General features: G+C 45.0%; 1 protein-coding gene across 1 annotated transcript in view; it reads left to right on the top strand.

Moving 5' to 3' along the window:
* GNA11 (G protein subunit alpha 11) overlaps positions 1–5,108 on the top strand; it is a 35,912-nt gene extending 30,804 nt beyond the window's left edge. Inside the window, exon 7 of the mRNA XM_070744657.1 lies at positions 1,089–5,108. Within this exon, the coding sequence (XP_070600758.1) occupies positions 1,089–1,279 (191 nt within the window). The 3' untranslated portion in view covers positions 1,280–5,108. The remainder of the gene's footprint in view (positions 1–1,088) is intronic.
* The last annotated feature ends 12,014 nt before the right edge of the window (positions 5,109–17,122 follow it).

Here is a 17,122-nt window from a genome sequence, read left to right as displayed (position 1 = left end):
CCCTCGTGAGTCGGACCCTGTACTGCTTGAGTCAGGTCCATGGCTGTCATGGTGGCCATGAACTCCTGTGCCAACCCAGAGGTTTCGCCGAGTGACGGCAGGTTGAAGTCCCCCAGGACGATGAGTCCGGGGAACTCCACCGCCAACCCGGCTACCTCCTTGAGTAGCACAGGCAGGGCTTTTGACACGCAGCTGGGAGGCAGGTACGTGAGAAATAAGCCCACCTGAACCCCTAAGTCCAACTTCATCAAGAGAGACTCGCAACCCGCAATTTCCGGAGCAATGAGTCTACGCAGGCAAAGGCTCTCCCTGGCTACAATAGCCACTCCTCCCCCCCTTCCCTGGGGTCGAGGTTGATGCCATATCTGAAACCCGGCTGGGCAAATTTCAGAGAGAGGAACACCTCCCTCTGGGCCCAGCCAGGTTTCAGTAATACATGCCAGGTCGGCCTCCTCATCCATGATCAAATCCCGGATGAGGAGAGCTTTATTTACCACCGACCTGGCATTCAGCAGCAGCAACCTGAGCCCAGGGCCAGCAACCTGAGTTCTGGAGGTCTCACCTACAAAAAGATATTGACAAAATTGAACAGGTCCAAAGACGGGCTACAAGAATGGTGGAAGGTCTTAAGCATAAAATGTATCAGGAAAGACTTAATGAACTCAATCTGTATAGTCTGGAGGACAGAAGGAAAAGGGGGGACATGATCGAAACATTTAAATATGTCAAAGGGTTAAATAAGGTCCAGGAAGGAAGTGTTTTTAATAGGAAAGTGAACACAAGAACAAGGGGACACAATCTGAAGTTAGTTGGGGGAAAGATCAAAAGCAACGTGAGGAAATATTATTTCACTGAAACAGTAGTAGATCCTTGGAACAAATTTCCAGCAGATGTGGTTGGTAAATCCACAGTAACTGAATTTAAACATGCCTGGGATAAACATATATCCATCCTAAGATAAAACACAGGAAATAGTATAAGGGCAGACTAGATGGACCATGAGGTCTTTTTCTGCCTTCAGTCTTCTATGTTTCTATGAATGAATGAATGAATGAATAATCCTCCCTTGTCTCCCATTCTGTCTCCAGGCCCACAGAGAGACGCTCAAGCCGCCCGGGAATTTATCCTCAAAATGTTTGTGGATCTCAATCCCGACAGCGATAAAATTATCTACTCTCACTTCACCTGTGCCACAGATACGGAAAATATCCGGTTTGTCTTTGCGGCTGTCAAGGACACCATCCTGCAACTCAACTTGAAGGAATATAACCTAGTCTGACCTTGAATGAGTCTCCCCTCTTCTCCCGCCCTCCCAGCCCGCCCCTCCCGTAATCTCCCTGGGAGACCTTTTGTCCTGAAGAAAAGTAAGACAAACGAATTCCCACGAATTGAAACCAACAGGAAAACAATCTTGATTTTTTTTAAATGATGTAATGATTGCAAATTGTCTGATCTGTGGAGTGGCAATGTTTTTTTTTTGTTTTTTTTTTAAGCACACCGTTACCTTCGGTTTCGTGTCTGCCCCACAGGATAGCTGATATATTTCCCCCCCCTTTTTAAATAGCTTTTATTTCACAGTTTAAAAACCAGTGGAGGACACGCTTCACTCTTTTTCTCTCTCTCTGGCACCTTGTTAATTTCCTGCTTTGTTGCCAGCAGTCAAGGCGGTTTCCTCTCAGACTTCGTACGTTGCATTAGTAAAATTCTTTTTTTCCTGTCTGATCTGGCGATAAACGTGTCTCAGACTTTCAAGCCAAAATAATGCGCTTTGTCCAGCTGAGAAAGTATAAAATGCAGCTTGGACCTTCAGCTTGTGCCATATATTGCCTCTGGCGTTGAGTCCTCCCTCCTCCCCGTACATCTTGACTGTAAGGATATGTGCCGAAAAGGTTTACCTAGATGACATCCTAAAGAGGAAAACCCACTTTATTTTTCGACAGCTCGAAACAAGCCGTCCTTTGGTTCCCACGTTCCTTTGTTGCTTCTCTTGCGTTCGTTTTCTTCCCTCCGCCAATTATGGAAGTTCTATTGAGACTGTGATTTTTTTAAAAAATTATTGTACTACACATAGTTTGCTACATGCGCTATACTTTCGGTTCTCGACTACCAACCAAGCAATACCTATCAAGCCTGAGGGAAGTGCCTGATTGCATTTTTTTTTTTTTGGTTTCGTTATCTTTTGGTTTTGTTTTCTAATTTAGCGTTGAAAGAAAAAGAAAAGTTATTTCTCAACCAATGTGAGGAAACCCCTTTGGTGGAAATCCAAAATCTGCACCAGGTTTTGAGCCGGAAGGAAGATTTTGAGGGGTTTTGACTCATTCTCTTGGATCTTTTGTGCATGTGTGTGTGTGTGTTTTGCAAATTAACCCTTTTGGGTCAGGAACTATCCTGACCCAGTGTTTGGGCGGGGTTGGGGGTTACGATGGTGTCTGCGTTCTGAGTCAAACTGAAGCGACCTTTTGCCTTTTTTGGTTCTAAAAAAGTATTGGAAAGGCCTGTTCAGCTCTTGGCATGATTGCAGCCAAATCAGAGGGGAGCTTTGAATGGCATTGCCAAGGCTGGTGTGATTGGCAGCTGCTGCCATCCATCTTCCCATCTCTTGACCCCCCTTCTCTCGGAAGCCGGGACCACTCTGGGGCTGCATGAAAGAAGCCCAGCCAAAGGGGCCCGTGGAATAGAAGAGGTTTACAGGTTTGGCTTTGAAGCGGACCAGCTAAGAGGGGTCCCTTTAACAGAGCCTTGAGTGCCAATTGTGTGCCCTGCTCAAAGCCAGTGCCAAACTCCAAACTTTTGCCAGTCTTTTTGGAAGCCAGATTGCCAACAGGACCCAATTAGATTTTGTGCCCGCTTCCTCCAGAGATCCCGTGTAGCAGCAACACAATATAAGTGTCTCGCAACTGCCAACTCTCACATTTACAGATGCCGCAAGAATCCGCCTTTTTCACGAACGGGACAATGGACCGATCCCCCTTAATGTGGGGGGCGGACAAGGATGGGGGGGGGCGTCCAGTGTGCTTTTCCCACACCCCCAACACTAGCAGATTTCCTCGCATGAGATGTTAATGAAGGGCTTGGGGAGACGTGGTTTGGTTCGACACAACAACACTAATTTCGCATGGACATTGGCAGCATTCCAGCGGGGTGGGAGGGGGGCGGGAGAGGGGGCTGCCTTTGGCTTTCTGGGACCGCCCCTTTTTTTGTGGAACACTACAGAAAGAAGCTGGGGCGCGGGGAGAGCTGCATTTTCTTTTTGGATGGGTGGGTGGGGAGTCCCTCCCGCTTACCGTCGCATCGTATCGACAACACACCGTGAACGAGAAGTTGTTAAAATTGGGAGAAAGTAAACTACAGTTACTGCAGAGTAACTACACAAAAGGGCTTGTTGGGTTGATGGGGGGGGTGGCGGGGTGGGGAGGGCAGAAATGGAGCTATTTTCCAACGTCACCAACATTCCTGACTTTTTGTTTAATTGTTTTGATTGAAATGTATTGGGGATTGTATTTTAGGAATGGGGGGGGGGGCGAATGGATTCCCCCTCGATAGGTCGAGGAATAGCTACATGTCGAATTTGTCTTCTCGCCCAAAGACCCAGACTTTTCTTTCTACAACGGGGGGAATTCTGTTCTTGCAAAGGTGCCATGACTTTAACTCTCGAAGCCCCTCGCCGGAAGTGTTTTTCTCGGATGGCGTGAGCCCCTGCCTCCGCGGCAGCCCTCGGACCTGGAACTCGGATTGGGAGTGCCTGCCCCATCTCTCTCTCTCGCATCGCCTTTCCAGGAAATGGGCCTCCATCCCAGACCACCGTGCCTGCCAAGCGGGCCCTTCGCCCTCCCCACAGGCTGCGAGCCCCTTGGGGGGGGGAGCTGCGTGAAGATGTGTGAGGAGGGCCCCCTCTTCTCGCGAAGCCGACCAGCCGTCGGGATGGACGTCCCACCCGGGGGTTTCTGCTCAGGAGCGTGCCAACCTTCCTCGCCCATTGAAGCGTTCGTCCCTTCCCTTCACGACGGGGGTGATGGGAACTGGCCAAAGTTCTAGATGATTCCTGAAAGAAATCGGGCCCGCGCGTGGTGGAGTCGGCCAAAGTCAAGACACGGGAGAGCAGTCTGACCATGTTCTGTTCACAGTGCACTTTATATGAAAAAAGAAAAGGAAAAAAAAAAGTAGAATCCTACTGAAGACGCACTAACCTGCTCGCACACTTCGTCGGACTGTAGGCGGAAAGAGGATTGCCAAAACACACCATTCCATTTCCTTTCGGGCAGAGGGGAGACGTTGTGACGGTGGGCCCACCAACCGCCGACTGCCCCTCCCCTTCAGCGGTCTCACCTTGGGATCGAATTCTCCACCTGCTTTGTGTCTTTTTTATTGTGTGTTCCTCCCTCCCTCCAAACACATTTTATGGCTACTTTGTGGGGGGAGGGGGTGTGTGCTGGCCGTAGGATTGCGCTTGACCGGAAAGGAAGGCCGAGTTCACCATCTGAGGTTTCAAGTCTGTAATTCAGTACTCTGTGTGTGCTTGTGCGTACGTTGTATACTTTTTTTTTTTAATTTTAAAGAAGAAGAAGAAAAAACATTACATGGTTTTGTGCCAATGCCCATTCTTTTCTTTACCAGAGACTCTTTTACAAGTACCAGTGTGGTGAAAAATTATTTGGTTATACTAGTATATTATAATAAGAGAACCTGATTTAAAAATGAAATAACATTTAAACATCCTATTTTAAAAGTAAAACCATATATATATATATATATATATATATACATGGTTATGACCATATATATATATATGACCTTTTTTTGGTCATTTTGAACTTGCATGTGGTGTTAACACGTGGGGGCGGGGTGGGCAAAGGAGAGCATTGGGAATTTTGTGGCCCGGGATTGGTATTTCCCCCCCCTGTGTTCCTGTCTCGCTCTCCTGACGGTGAGGAGGAGGAGGAGGAGGCAGAGCCTGGGTTTCTCGGAACACTTGAATTCGTTCATCTGCTGGGTGCTGACCCTCCTTATTTTAGAAGTACATGATGGAAAATTGATTTTTTTTCATAGCTTTCTCCTGAATAAATTGTTTGAAATTGGAATAAAATTCATTCCTTACAAAAAAAGAAAAATGTTCTGTCGTCCTTTGTTTTAAAAAAATGAGTGATGATTGATTGATTGGATTTCTAGGCTGCCCTCCTCCAAAGGACTCGGGGCGGCTCACACAATAAAATCAATACAAGTACAAAATCTAAGAAACCCAATACAAAACCTAATCTAAAACCCCACACAATTAAAGACCATTTAACGAAAATCCATTGATAATCATTCACTCATTGTTGAAGAAAAAAAAATGTGGTGCATTACTTTCTGGGCGACGGTATGTCGGCCGAGGCAGGAAGGGAATGCTCAACAGCCCCAAGCCTGCCAGCAAAAATGTGTTTTTAGAGCCTTACAAAAGGCCAGGAGGGGGTGAGCTGTGCAAATCTGCGGGGAATTGATTCCAAAGGGCCAGAGCTGCCACAGAGAAGGCCTTTCCCCTGGACCCCACCAGGTGATATTGCTTGTCCGACGGGACCTGGAGAACGCTGACCCTGTGGGCTCTAACCGGTTGCTGGGATACCTGAGGCAGGAGATGGTGCCGTAAGCTGGTCATAAGCTACATAGGGCTTTCTATGAGGGTCTCCCAGAAAGTAATGCACCACATTTTTTTCTTCAACAATTATTATGTCAATACAACACAGCAAACGAGATCACTATGCTGGATTTCGTATTTCATCACCAGTCGGGCGCTTCCCAAGCACCTAGGACTGTGTGATGTAGCGGCGAATTATGTTTGCCGATCCCAGTAAAGCGGCCTTTTGCAATTGACAGATGGAGATTTGGTCAATTCCGATGGTTTTCAAGTGTCCACTGAGATCCTTTGGCACTGCGCCCAGCGTGCCAAGTACCACCGGGACCACTTTCACGGGCTTATGCCAGAGTCGTTGCAGCTCGATTTTTAGATCTTCATATTTCACTAATTTCTCTAGCTGCTTCTCAATTCTACTGTCCCCTGGGATTGCGATGTCTATGATTCATACTTTCTTTTTCTCCACGATCACAATGTCTGGTGTGTTATGCTTCAGAATTCGGTCAGTCTGAAGTCGGAAATCCCACAGCAGTTTTGCTTTTTCATTTTCGACCACTTTTTTGGGCTTATGATCCCACCAGTTCTTTTATTATTATTATTATTATTATTATTATTATTATTATTATTATTATTATTATATATTAAATGTGAACACAATGAAACTTACACACAAGAAAGAATGATGTTTCTTCTACACTCCCTATTTTTCCATGTAATCTCCGTCCCATTCTATGGCCTTCCTCCAGCGAGACACAAGGGTGTTTATACCCTGTCGGTGCCACTCCTTGTTCTGGTCACGAAGCCATTTCTTCACTCTGCGAATCACCTCTAATGGCCTCACCCTCTGTGCCCAGCGACTAACCGTACTTCTGTCGACTGCAGATTGCCCATAAACTGTACACAAACGTTTGTGAATGTTCCCAGCAGTTTCTTTCTCCACAGTGAGAAATTCAACGCCGACACACTGCTTGTAACGTACATCACTTATGCCGTTTCGAAACACGGCTGCAGCTACGCTATCGGTCTGAAAAAAGGGAAAATTTATAGACGCACTCCTGACAATTCAAATAATGTATATCTAAAGTTTTGCATTCGTATCATTACTGTAGCCTGACAAAAAAATTTTTTGGGTGCATTACCTTCTGGGTGACCCTGGTAGGGCATAACCAACCCTTTAAATTGTGTTTGGTGACCAATCGGTAGTCAATGCAGCTCACAGAGTGATTGCACGGCTACATTTTGCACTACCTGCAGTCTCCAAACGTTCTTTGAAGGTAGCCCCAAGTGGAGCACATTGCAGTAATCAAGCCGCCAGGTGATGAGAGCGCGAGTGACTGTGAGAAGAGACTCCCTGTCCAAATAGGGCCGCAACTGGTTCACCAGGTGGACCTGTGCAAACGCCCCCCCTTGCCACAGCTGAGAGATGTTCTAGGGCAGTGATGGCGAACCTATGGCATGGGTGCCACAGATGGCACACAGAGCCATATCTGCTGGCATGCGAGCTGTTGCCCTAGCTGAGCTCCAACGTGCAAGCTGCCCCGAGTCTTCAGAGAGGGGCGGCATACAAATCTAATAAATAATAATAATAATAATAATAATAAATAATAATAATAATAATAATAATGTGTGTGCTGATTTTTGGCTTGTACAGAGGCTCTCTACATGGGGCTACCTTTGAAAAGTGTTCGGAAACTTCAGATCGTGCAGAATGCAGCTGCGAGAGCAATTATGGGCTTCTCTAAGTATGCCCATATTACTCCAAAACTCCGCAGTCTGCATTGGTTGCCGATCAGTTTCCGGTCACAATTCAAAGTGTTGGTTATGACCTATAAAGCCCTACATGGCATCAGACCAGAATATCTTAGGGACCACCTTCTGCCGCACGAATCCCAGCGACCGGTTAGGTCCCACAGAGTGGGTCTTCTCCGGGTCCCGTCGACTAAACAATGTCGTCTGGCGGGACCCAGGGGAAGAGCCTTCTCTGTGGTGGCTCCAACCCTCTGGAACCAGCTCCCGCCTGAGATTAGGATTGCCCCCACCCTCCTTGCCTTTCGTAAACTCCTTAAAACCCACCTCTGTCGTCAAACATGGGGGAACTGAAACATCTCCCCCTTACCCATGTTGTTTTGGTGTTGATTGATTGTGTGCTTGTTTTTTATATATTTTGGGGTTGTTTTTTATGAATTTCTTAACTTAAAATTGTAATTGGATTGGTGGTTATTGGATGTGTCACTATGTACTGTTTTTACCATTGTTGTGAGCCGCCCGGAGTTTGCGGAGAGGGGTGGCATATAAATCCAATAAATCTAAATCTAATCTAATCTCTGGGAGGGCGTTTTTGGCTTCCAGAGAGCCTCTGGGGGGATGGGGGAGGGCGTTTTTACTTTCCAGGGAAGCCTTTGGAGCAGACCTGGGCAAGGGGTGGCCCATGGGCCGCATCTGTCCCACCCACTGTCTCCGGCCCGCCTGCTATCTGACCGGTCCATGGAGGTTGAGGTCCACTCCAGATGAAAAAGCTTGCTGCATCTGCCGGGACTCCTCCGGTTTCTGTTTTCCTGATAAATCTTGAGAAAAGCAGGAACCAGAGGAGTCCCGGCAGATGCGGTGAGCTCTTTCATCCTCGCACTGGAGCGGACCTCGACCTACAGAGAACGGCCGAGCACAAAAACCACGCAAACAATCTAGCGCAGTGACTGGTACACCGTGTTGCCGTAAAGCAAACAATTAGGGGTCTGTAGAGTGGGCCTGGGTGCTTACGTCAGGCTAGGGTCTGGGTCTTTAGAGTATTGGGCAGAACTGAGTTAATTATATTAGTCCGGCCCTCTAAAACCATCCCAATTTCTCATGTGGCCCCATGGCAAAATGAATTGCCCACCCCTGCTTTGGAGCCTGGGGAGGGCGAAACACGGGCCTAATGGGCCCACCAGAAGTTGGGAAACAGGCCGTTTCCAGCCTCCAGAGGCCTCCGGGGGGGGAAGCTGTTTTCGCCCTCCCCAAGCATTGAATTATGGGCCACGCATACGCTATAATGCACATACACGCTCTCGGCACATGGGGGAAAAAAGGTTCGCCATCACTGTTCTAGGGCCTAGCTCAGCTGTGGATGAAGGGGGACTCCCAAGTTGCAGACCCACAGACACTCCTTATTGGCTCAGTGACATTTTGAAGTTACAACAGCGCTGGAAAGCGTGGCTTGTGACCGTTTTTCACACGTGCAACAGTTGCAGCGTCCCCACCGTCACGTGAAAAAAAATTCAGGTGCTTGGTAACCAGCTCACATTTCCAGCAAAGAATTTTTTTTTATTTTTCTCTCCAATCACGTGTACCAAAAAACCCCAAACCATTAGTATTGAATTATATTATAACGAATCATTTTTACAATTTCGGTATGTACATCATTTAACCAATGCTACCTCCTTTACATTTGACATCTGAGCAAAAATAATTACCCAAATTTCTTATACAGTATTAAAAAAGACTGTTAGCCAATATACATTTTAGGCTGTTCCTAATCTAAATCACATCTAATTACTAAGGCCATAGTGCTACAATTTTCAATTGAAAGTTTCAATTTTAACTGGCTCATATTTATGACAGTTACGGTATCTCTTGTCAGGTGATCGTTTGTTTGTTTGTTTGTTTATTTATTTATTTATTACATTTGTATGCCGCCCCTCTCCGTAGACTCACAACAAGAAACAATACAAATCAAATACTTAAAAAACACTTTAAAACCCTTAATATAAAAGACAATCATGCATCTCATACATACCATACACAAAGCTGGAACAGCCCAGGGGAATCAATTTCCCCAAGCCTGACGACAGAGGTGGGCTTTGGGGAGTTTACGAAAGGCAAGGAGGGTGGGGGCAGTCATAATCTCCGGGGGGAGTTGATTCCAGAAGGTCGGGCCGCCACAGAAAAGGCTCTTTCCCTGGGTCCAGCCAGATGACATTATTTCGTTGACGGGACCTGGAGAAGGCCAACTCTGTGGGACCTAACCAGTCACTGGGATTAATGCGGCAGAAGGCGGTCCCGGACATATTCTGTCATGAAGGGCTTTATAGGTCATAATCAACACTTTGAATTGTGACCGGAAACTGATCGGCAACCAATGCAGACTGCGGAGTGTTGGTGTAACATGGGCATACTTGGGGAAGCCCATGATTGCTTTCGCAGCTGCATTCTGCACAATCTGGAGTTTCCGAACACTCTTCAAAGGTAGCCCCATGTAGAGAGCATTACAGTAGTCGAGCCTCGAGGTGATGAGGGCATGAGTGACTTTGAGCAGTGACTCCCGGTCCAAATAGGGCCGCAACTGCTGCACCAGGTGAACCTGGGTAAACGCCCCCCTCGCCACAGCTGAAAGATGGTTCTCTAATGTGAGCTGTGGGTCGAGGAGGACGCCCAAGTTGCGACCATTTGCGACCATCTGACAAGCCAAATCAACAGGGAAGCCAGACAGAACGTAACAACCCTGTCAATAACTTTTAACCGCTGCAATGTCTCGCTTAAAAGCTGTGGCAAAAACAAAAAAAAGGCATGAGGCAAAACTCACTTAACAACGGTCTCCCTCAGCACCATAAATTTTGAACTCTGTTGTGGTCGCAAGTCGAGGACTACCTGTAAACTGGATGCAAATTTAAATTGGAACATATACTGCTCCAAAAAGTAAAGGGAACACTCAAAGAACATATCCTAAATCTGAATGAATGAAATATTCTCATTGAATACTTTGTTTTGTACAAAGTTGAAGGTGCACGACAGCAGGTGAAATTGATGGTCAGTGTTGCTTCCTAAGTGGACAGTTTGATTTCACTGAAGTTTGATTTACTTGGAGTTATACTGTGTTGTTTAAGTGTTCCCTTTATTTTTTTGAGCAGTGTACTTTATTTACCCCAATCTAGATTTGCTCTGGGTAATACAGTGACTGGCACACAGATTTAATCAATTCTGGGAGTTGAAGTCCAGATATCTTCAAGTGGCCAAGGTTGGGAAACATGGGCCTAAAGAACAAAACTATTACAGGATCTGATATTCCTGCTTGAACCCTTAGCTCAGTGATGGCGAACTTTTTTTGACTTGGGTGCTAAAAGGGTGCGAGTGGTCATGTTCCCACACCCCAGAGGCAGGTTGCACTTTCCTGCAAACCGATAAACTTGCACGCTCATCCTCTTTATTTGGGTGTGCCCATGCACACACCTGCGCACGGGTCCTTCGTGCGATGTTCCTACCACGCATGCGCAGTGTTCTGTCGGGCTCTCTGGTAGACTCCTCCCAAAAATTCACAGGTACAAATTTCAGACACACACAAATTTGAAAATTCAAAACAATGTTCTTTATAATGAAAATGCACTTAAACCAAGCCCTCTTTTGGTATAGCAAAGAGCACTCGTCTCCAAACAAACTGGTAATTTGTACAAGTCCCTTATCAGTCCTGTGATACTTAGCTTGCAGCTGTGAGGCAATTCACAGTCCTTCTTTCACAAAGTGAAACACACTTTGCCCTGGTTTAGTTTCAAAGCGGAGAAAAATCAGCACACAAAGGTCGAAGTCAGTAAAGCAGTCACGAAACACAACGATCAGATAATCCTCCACAATGGCCAAACCCACAGGCTGCTATTTATAGCAGCCTCACTAATGACCACAGCCCCACCCAACCACAGGTGGCCTCATTTTCTTTGATAATAATCTCTCAGTTGCTGCTGCCTATGCATCGCTCTCCACATGCGTGGCTGTGTCATTAACTCTTGTTCTGAATCCAAGGAGGAGCTAGATAATTGATCTCCTTCTGAGCTGTCTACCACACTCTCCTCCTCCCTGTCACTCATGTCTTCTTGGTCAGAGGAGCCTTCATCAGCAAATTCCACTGGGAGCAAAACAGGCCTGCAGCATGTGGATCTCTCCCCCACATCCACAGTCCTTGCGGCAGGAGCTGGGCCAGAGCTAACCACAACACGCAGGAAGCAAAAACATGCCAAAAATGTCACAAGTGGAAGCTGGCGCATGTGTGAATTTGGTGATTTTTTTTTTTTTTTGCTTCTGGGCAGAAGTAGAAAATGGCCGAAATCTCACATGGTGAGTTTCCCCTCGCGATATTTTGATTCTGCGCATGGACAGAAAGCAAAAAAGCCCAAAAACTTTGAGAAAAAAAGATGGCACCGCCCGACGGACTAGTACTAGAGCGGTCACACTTAAATTGTGTGATCTGGCAGCCGCTACCGGTGCAAAGTCGCCTACCCCACTGGTCGGAACCCACCACTTCCACAGCCATAACACAATGCCCCCCCTCCACTGCAACCCCCCCCCCACACACACACTGAAGTTCCCAGATCTCCGGTAGGCCTGTTGGGCTGATTTTCACTCGCTTCAGAGTTCAGAAAAACTTCCTGAAACCTGCGGAGAGCAGAAAAAGACCCAATTTATTTATTTACTTATAGTACTGTATTTATATACCACTCATTCCAAAGCAGACTCAGAGCGCCTAACAAATGGGCCAACAGGATCGTAAACAAATTTCCAGGTGGGCCATTTGGCTGTTTTTCAACCATCCCCAGGCATCATCATCATCATCATCATCATCACAACAACAATAACAACAACAACAATAATCCCAGCGACCAGTTAGGTCCCACAGAGTGGGCCTTCTCCGGGTCCCGTCAACTAAATGCCGTTTGGCGGGGCCCAGGGGAAGAGCCTTCTCTGTGGCGGCCCCGGCCCTCTGGAACCAACTGTCCCCAGAGATTAGAATAGCCCCCACCCTCCTTGCCTTTTGTAAGCTCCTTAAAACCCACCTCTGCCGTCAGGCATGGGGGAACTGAGATATTCTTTCCCCCTGGGCTTCTACAATTTATGCATGGTATGTTTGTATGTATGTTTGGTTTTATAATAATGGTTTGTAGCTGTTTTTAGTATTGGATTGTCACATGCTGTTTTTACCACTGTTGTTAGCCGCCCCGAGTTCATGGAGAGGGGCGGCATACAAATCCAATGAATGAATGAATGAATAAATAAAATAAACAACAACAAACCATGATAACAATAATATCAACAACAAACAACAACAACAAAAATAATAATAATTTATTAGATTTGTATGCCGCCCCTCTCCGAAGACTCGGGGCGGCTCACAACAATAATAAAACAGTGTGACAATGTAAAACAAATCTAATAGTAAAAAAGCATCTAAACCCCCCCTCATTCAAAAACCATGCAACACACGCATACCGTACATAAAACTATAAAAGCCAGGGGGAGATGTCTCAATTCCCCCATGCCTGGCGATACAGGTGGGTCTTAAGTAATTTGCGAAAGACAAGGAGGGTGGGGGCAGTTCCAATCTCTGGGGGAAGTTGATTCCAGAGGGCTGGGGCTGCCACAGAGAAGGCTCTTCTCCTGGGGCCCGCCAGACGACATTGTTTAGTCGATGGGATCTTGAGGCTTTCCTGCAGAAAGAAGGCCTTAGTAGGAGAGAGTAACAATGAAAGAGCTTGCAAGCCAGTAACAGCTGGGAACATCATAAGCGCCTGGAAAGAAACATTTGGAGCAAGTAAAGCAATGGGAAAAAACCCTGCAAAGACTTAGGGCTTGGAAAACATTCTTCGCAAAGAGTAACAATGAAAGAGCTTGCAAGAGAGTAAGAGCTGGGAACATTGTTAGGACCTGGTTAGGGCTGGAAAGAAACATTTGGAGCAGGTTAGAGCAATGAAAAAAACCCTGCAAAGACTTAGGGCTTGGAAAACATTCTTCGCAAAGAGTAACAATGAAAGAACCTGCAAGGTAAGAGCTGGGAAGATTGTTAGCAGCTAGTTAGGGCTGGTGAGGCCCCAGAAAACTACAATCAGGGTATAATTATCAGCCTCTTTTATGGAGGAAAAAGGTGCATCTTATTCTCCGAAAAATACGGTACTAACTGGCTCAGTTCACCCCAATGCAAAGAGGAAACATGCCAGTAATTTGGGGTGTGGTGTCAAGCTGGCCACACCCACTCAGTTGGCCACACCCACTGAATCAGCCACGCCTGCCTGCTTCCCCCAGGGTCAACCAGAGCACTGATGGCTCCCTTGACCTGTGAGATTCCTTCCAACTCTTCAGATTTCACTCTGCATGTTGATTTTTGAATCGGCCACCAGATGTCGCTAGAGAACTATACAAAACTAAACTAAGTTATGAATAAAAACATGTTATTATTATGAATAACTTAGTGGCAAATGTGCCTAATACTCCTCCCAGTTCCAACTTTCTCCACAACAACCACCCTGTGAGGTGGGTTGGGCTGAGACAGAGGGACTGACTGGCCCAAGTTCACCCAGATGGTGTTTGTGCCTATGGCAGGATTAGAGTTATAAATCCACAAACATTAATATCACACTGATGTCAAGGAAGCGAATATTAGTAAAATCTTAATAATAACATAACATGCTTTTTTTCCCTTTGTATGTTACTTGTATTACTTTTATTATACTGCACTGTTTTTTGTTTTGTTTTCTTGTTACACGTGTTTATCTTATTGTTATGTGTTCTTATGTTTGTAAATTTTTGAAAATTAATAATAAAAATATTTTTTTTTAAAAAAGAAAAGAAAATGTTTAGAATCTCACACCACTAACCAGAGGATACAAATTTTTTGCCAGACCAATCCTTGGATGCAGCTCATCTGTCTGGAACCTACACCACATTTCGGACATAAACACTCTAGAAAGTGTCCAGAGATACTTTACCAGAAGAGCCCTCCACTCCTCTACTCACAACAGAACACCCTACACAACTAGACTTACAATCCTAGGTTTAGAAAGCTTAGAACTATGTCGCCTTAAACATGACCTAAGCACAGCCCAAAAAATCATCTGCTACAACATCTTTCCCGTCAATGACTACTTCAGCTTCAACTACAACAACACACGAGCACACAACAGATACAAACTTAAAGTAAAGCACTCCAAATTTCACTGCAGGAAATACGACTAGTAACTGAGTAGTTGATGCATGGAACTCACTACCTGACTCTGTAGTATCATCACCAAATCCCCAAAACTTTATCTATCTATCTATCTATCTATCTATCTATCTATCTATCTATCTATCTATCTATCTATCTATCTATCTATCTATCTATCATCTATCTATCTATCTATCTATCATCTATCTATCTATCTATCTATCTATCTATCATCTATCTATCTATCTATCTATCTATCTATCTATCATCTATCTATCTATCTATCATCTATCTATCTATCTATCTATCTATCTATCTATCTATCTATCTATCTATCTATCATCTATCTATCTATCTATCTATCTATCTATCTATCTATCATCTATCTATCTATCTATCTATCTATCATCTATCTATCTATCATCTATCTATCTATCTATCTATCATCTATCTATCTATCTATCTATCTATCATCTATCTATCTATCATCTATCTATCATCTATCTATCTATCTATCTATCATCTATCTATCTATCTATCTATCTATCTATCTATCTATCTATCTATCTATCTATCTATCTATCATCTATTTCGACTTCTAGCCGCCCAATTCTGAAGGACTCAGGGAGGTTTACAATAACAATTACCCTCAGACTATCCACTTTTGACCTCTCCCTATTCCTAAGAGATCAGGACTTGGGGCAGCTTACAACATATAAAAAGAAACAATAAAATACAATAGCCTAAATCCAATTAATTAAAATGAAGTAACTACTCTAAAGTCCTTAATTATATTTAAAAATCAATCATACCCATTCAAACAACTACCATACATCATCATCATCATCATCATCATCATCATCATTATGTCAATACAGCACAGCATACAAGATCACTATTGGATTTTGTATTTCATCACCAGTCGGGCACTTCCCAAGCACCTAGGACTGTGTGATGTAGCAGCAAATTATGTTTGCCGATGCCAGTAAAGCGGCTTTTTGCAATTGACAGATGGAGATTTTGTCAATTCCAATGGTTTTCAAATGTCTGCATTGTGCCCAGCGTGCCAAGTACCACTGGGACCACTTTCACTGGCTTATGCCAGAGTCGTTGCAGCTCGATTTTTAGATCTTCACATTTCACTAATTTCTCCTGCTTCTGCTCAATTCTGCTGTCCCCTTTGATTGCGATGTCGATGATCCATACTTTCTTTTTCTCCACGATCACAATGTCTGGTGTGTTATGCTTCAGAATTTGGTCAGTCTGGAGTTGGAAGTCCCACAGTAGTTTTGCTTGCTCATTTTCGACCACTTTTTCGGGCTTATGATCCCACCAGTTCTTTGCCACTGGTAAATGGTAGTTCCAGCACAAGTTCCAGTGGATCATCTTGTGCTGGAACTACCATTTATATTATTATTATTATTATTGTTGTTGTTATTATTATTATTATTATTATTATTATTATTATTATTATTATTAATTAGATTTGTATGCCGCCCCTCTCCGTAGACTCGGGGCGGCTCACAACAGCAATAAAACAATTCATGACAAATATAACAATTTAAAAACATTTTAAAAAACCCCGTTATTAAGCAGACATGCACACAGACATACCATACATAAATTGTATAGGCCCGAGGGAGATATTTCAATTCCCCCATGCCTGGCAGCAAAGGTGGGTTTTAAGGAGTTTACGAAAGGTATTCGTGGGCCAGGGGCTTGGGTCTATTGCCCCAAGCCTGGCAGCATAAGTGAGTCTTGAGACTCTTGCGGAAGACAAGGAAGGTGGGGGCAGTACGAATCTCCGGGGGGAGCTGATTCCAGAGGTCCGGGGCTGCCACAGAGAAGGCTCTTCCCCTAGGCCCCACCAGCCGACATTGTCTGGCCGACAGGATCTGGAGAAGGCCGACTCTGTCAGACCTAACCGGTTGCTGGGCTGCAAAAAGCAGAAGACGTCCCCGAAGATAATCTGGTTCTAAGCCATGTAGGATATTTTGGATATTAGGATCATGTTTTGCAATATCCTTCCTCCTGGAGTGGGGAAGGAATGGGGATTTTGCAGTGTTCTGGACCCAACGCCTGTGTTTTGTGCGCCTTCTTTTGAGGGCTGCAAATGAAATAATGCATCTTAAAAAGGCAGGGTGGTGCAATCTTGTCACAACATTGTCCCGGCCGTTTTGATTAGTTTGCAACCTGAAGTGTAGAAATTATGAACACTATAAATCCTCTACAACTACAAACTGTAGAGGACAAACATATATCACAGGCTCAGCCTTGGCGGGGTAATGAAATGACTGCAGCCACAGAGAAATTTCTCGGAATTGTGCTCTAAAAATTGGAGTGGGTGTATGCTGATATTATATCATACTGAGAGCATCTGCAGCAAAGACAAATTCCTTGTGTGTCCAGTCACACTTGGCCTATAAAATCCTATCCTATCCTATCCTTCCTTTCCTCTCCTTCCTACCCTACCCTACCCTACCCTACCCTTCCTATCCTATCCTTCCTATCCTATCCTATCCTATCCTATCCTTCCTATCCTATCCTATCCTATCCTTCCTGTCCAATCCTACCCT

Source organism: Erythrolamprus reginae, chromosome 1, assembly GCF_031021105.1.
Source record: "Erythrolamprus reginae isolate rEryReg1 chromosome 1, rEryReg1.hap1, whole genome shotgun sequence".
Taxonomy (NCBI): Eukaryota; Metazoa; Chordata; class Lepidosauria; order Squamata; family Dipsadidae; genus Erythrolamprus; species Erythrolamprus reginae.
Note: the sequence above shows the minus strand (reverse complement) of the source record. Positions and strands in the feature narration are given on the sequence as shown.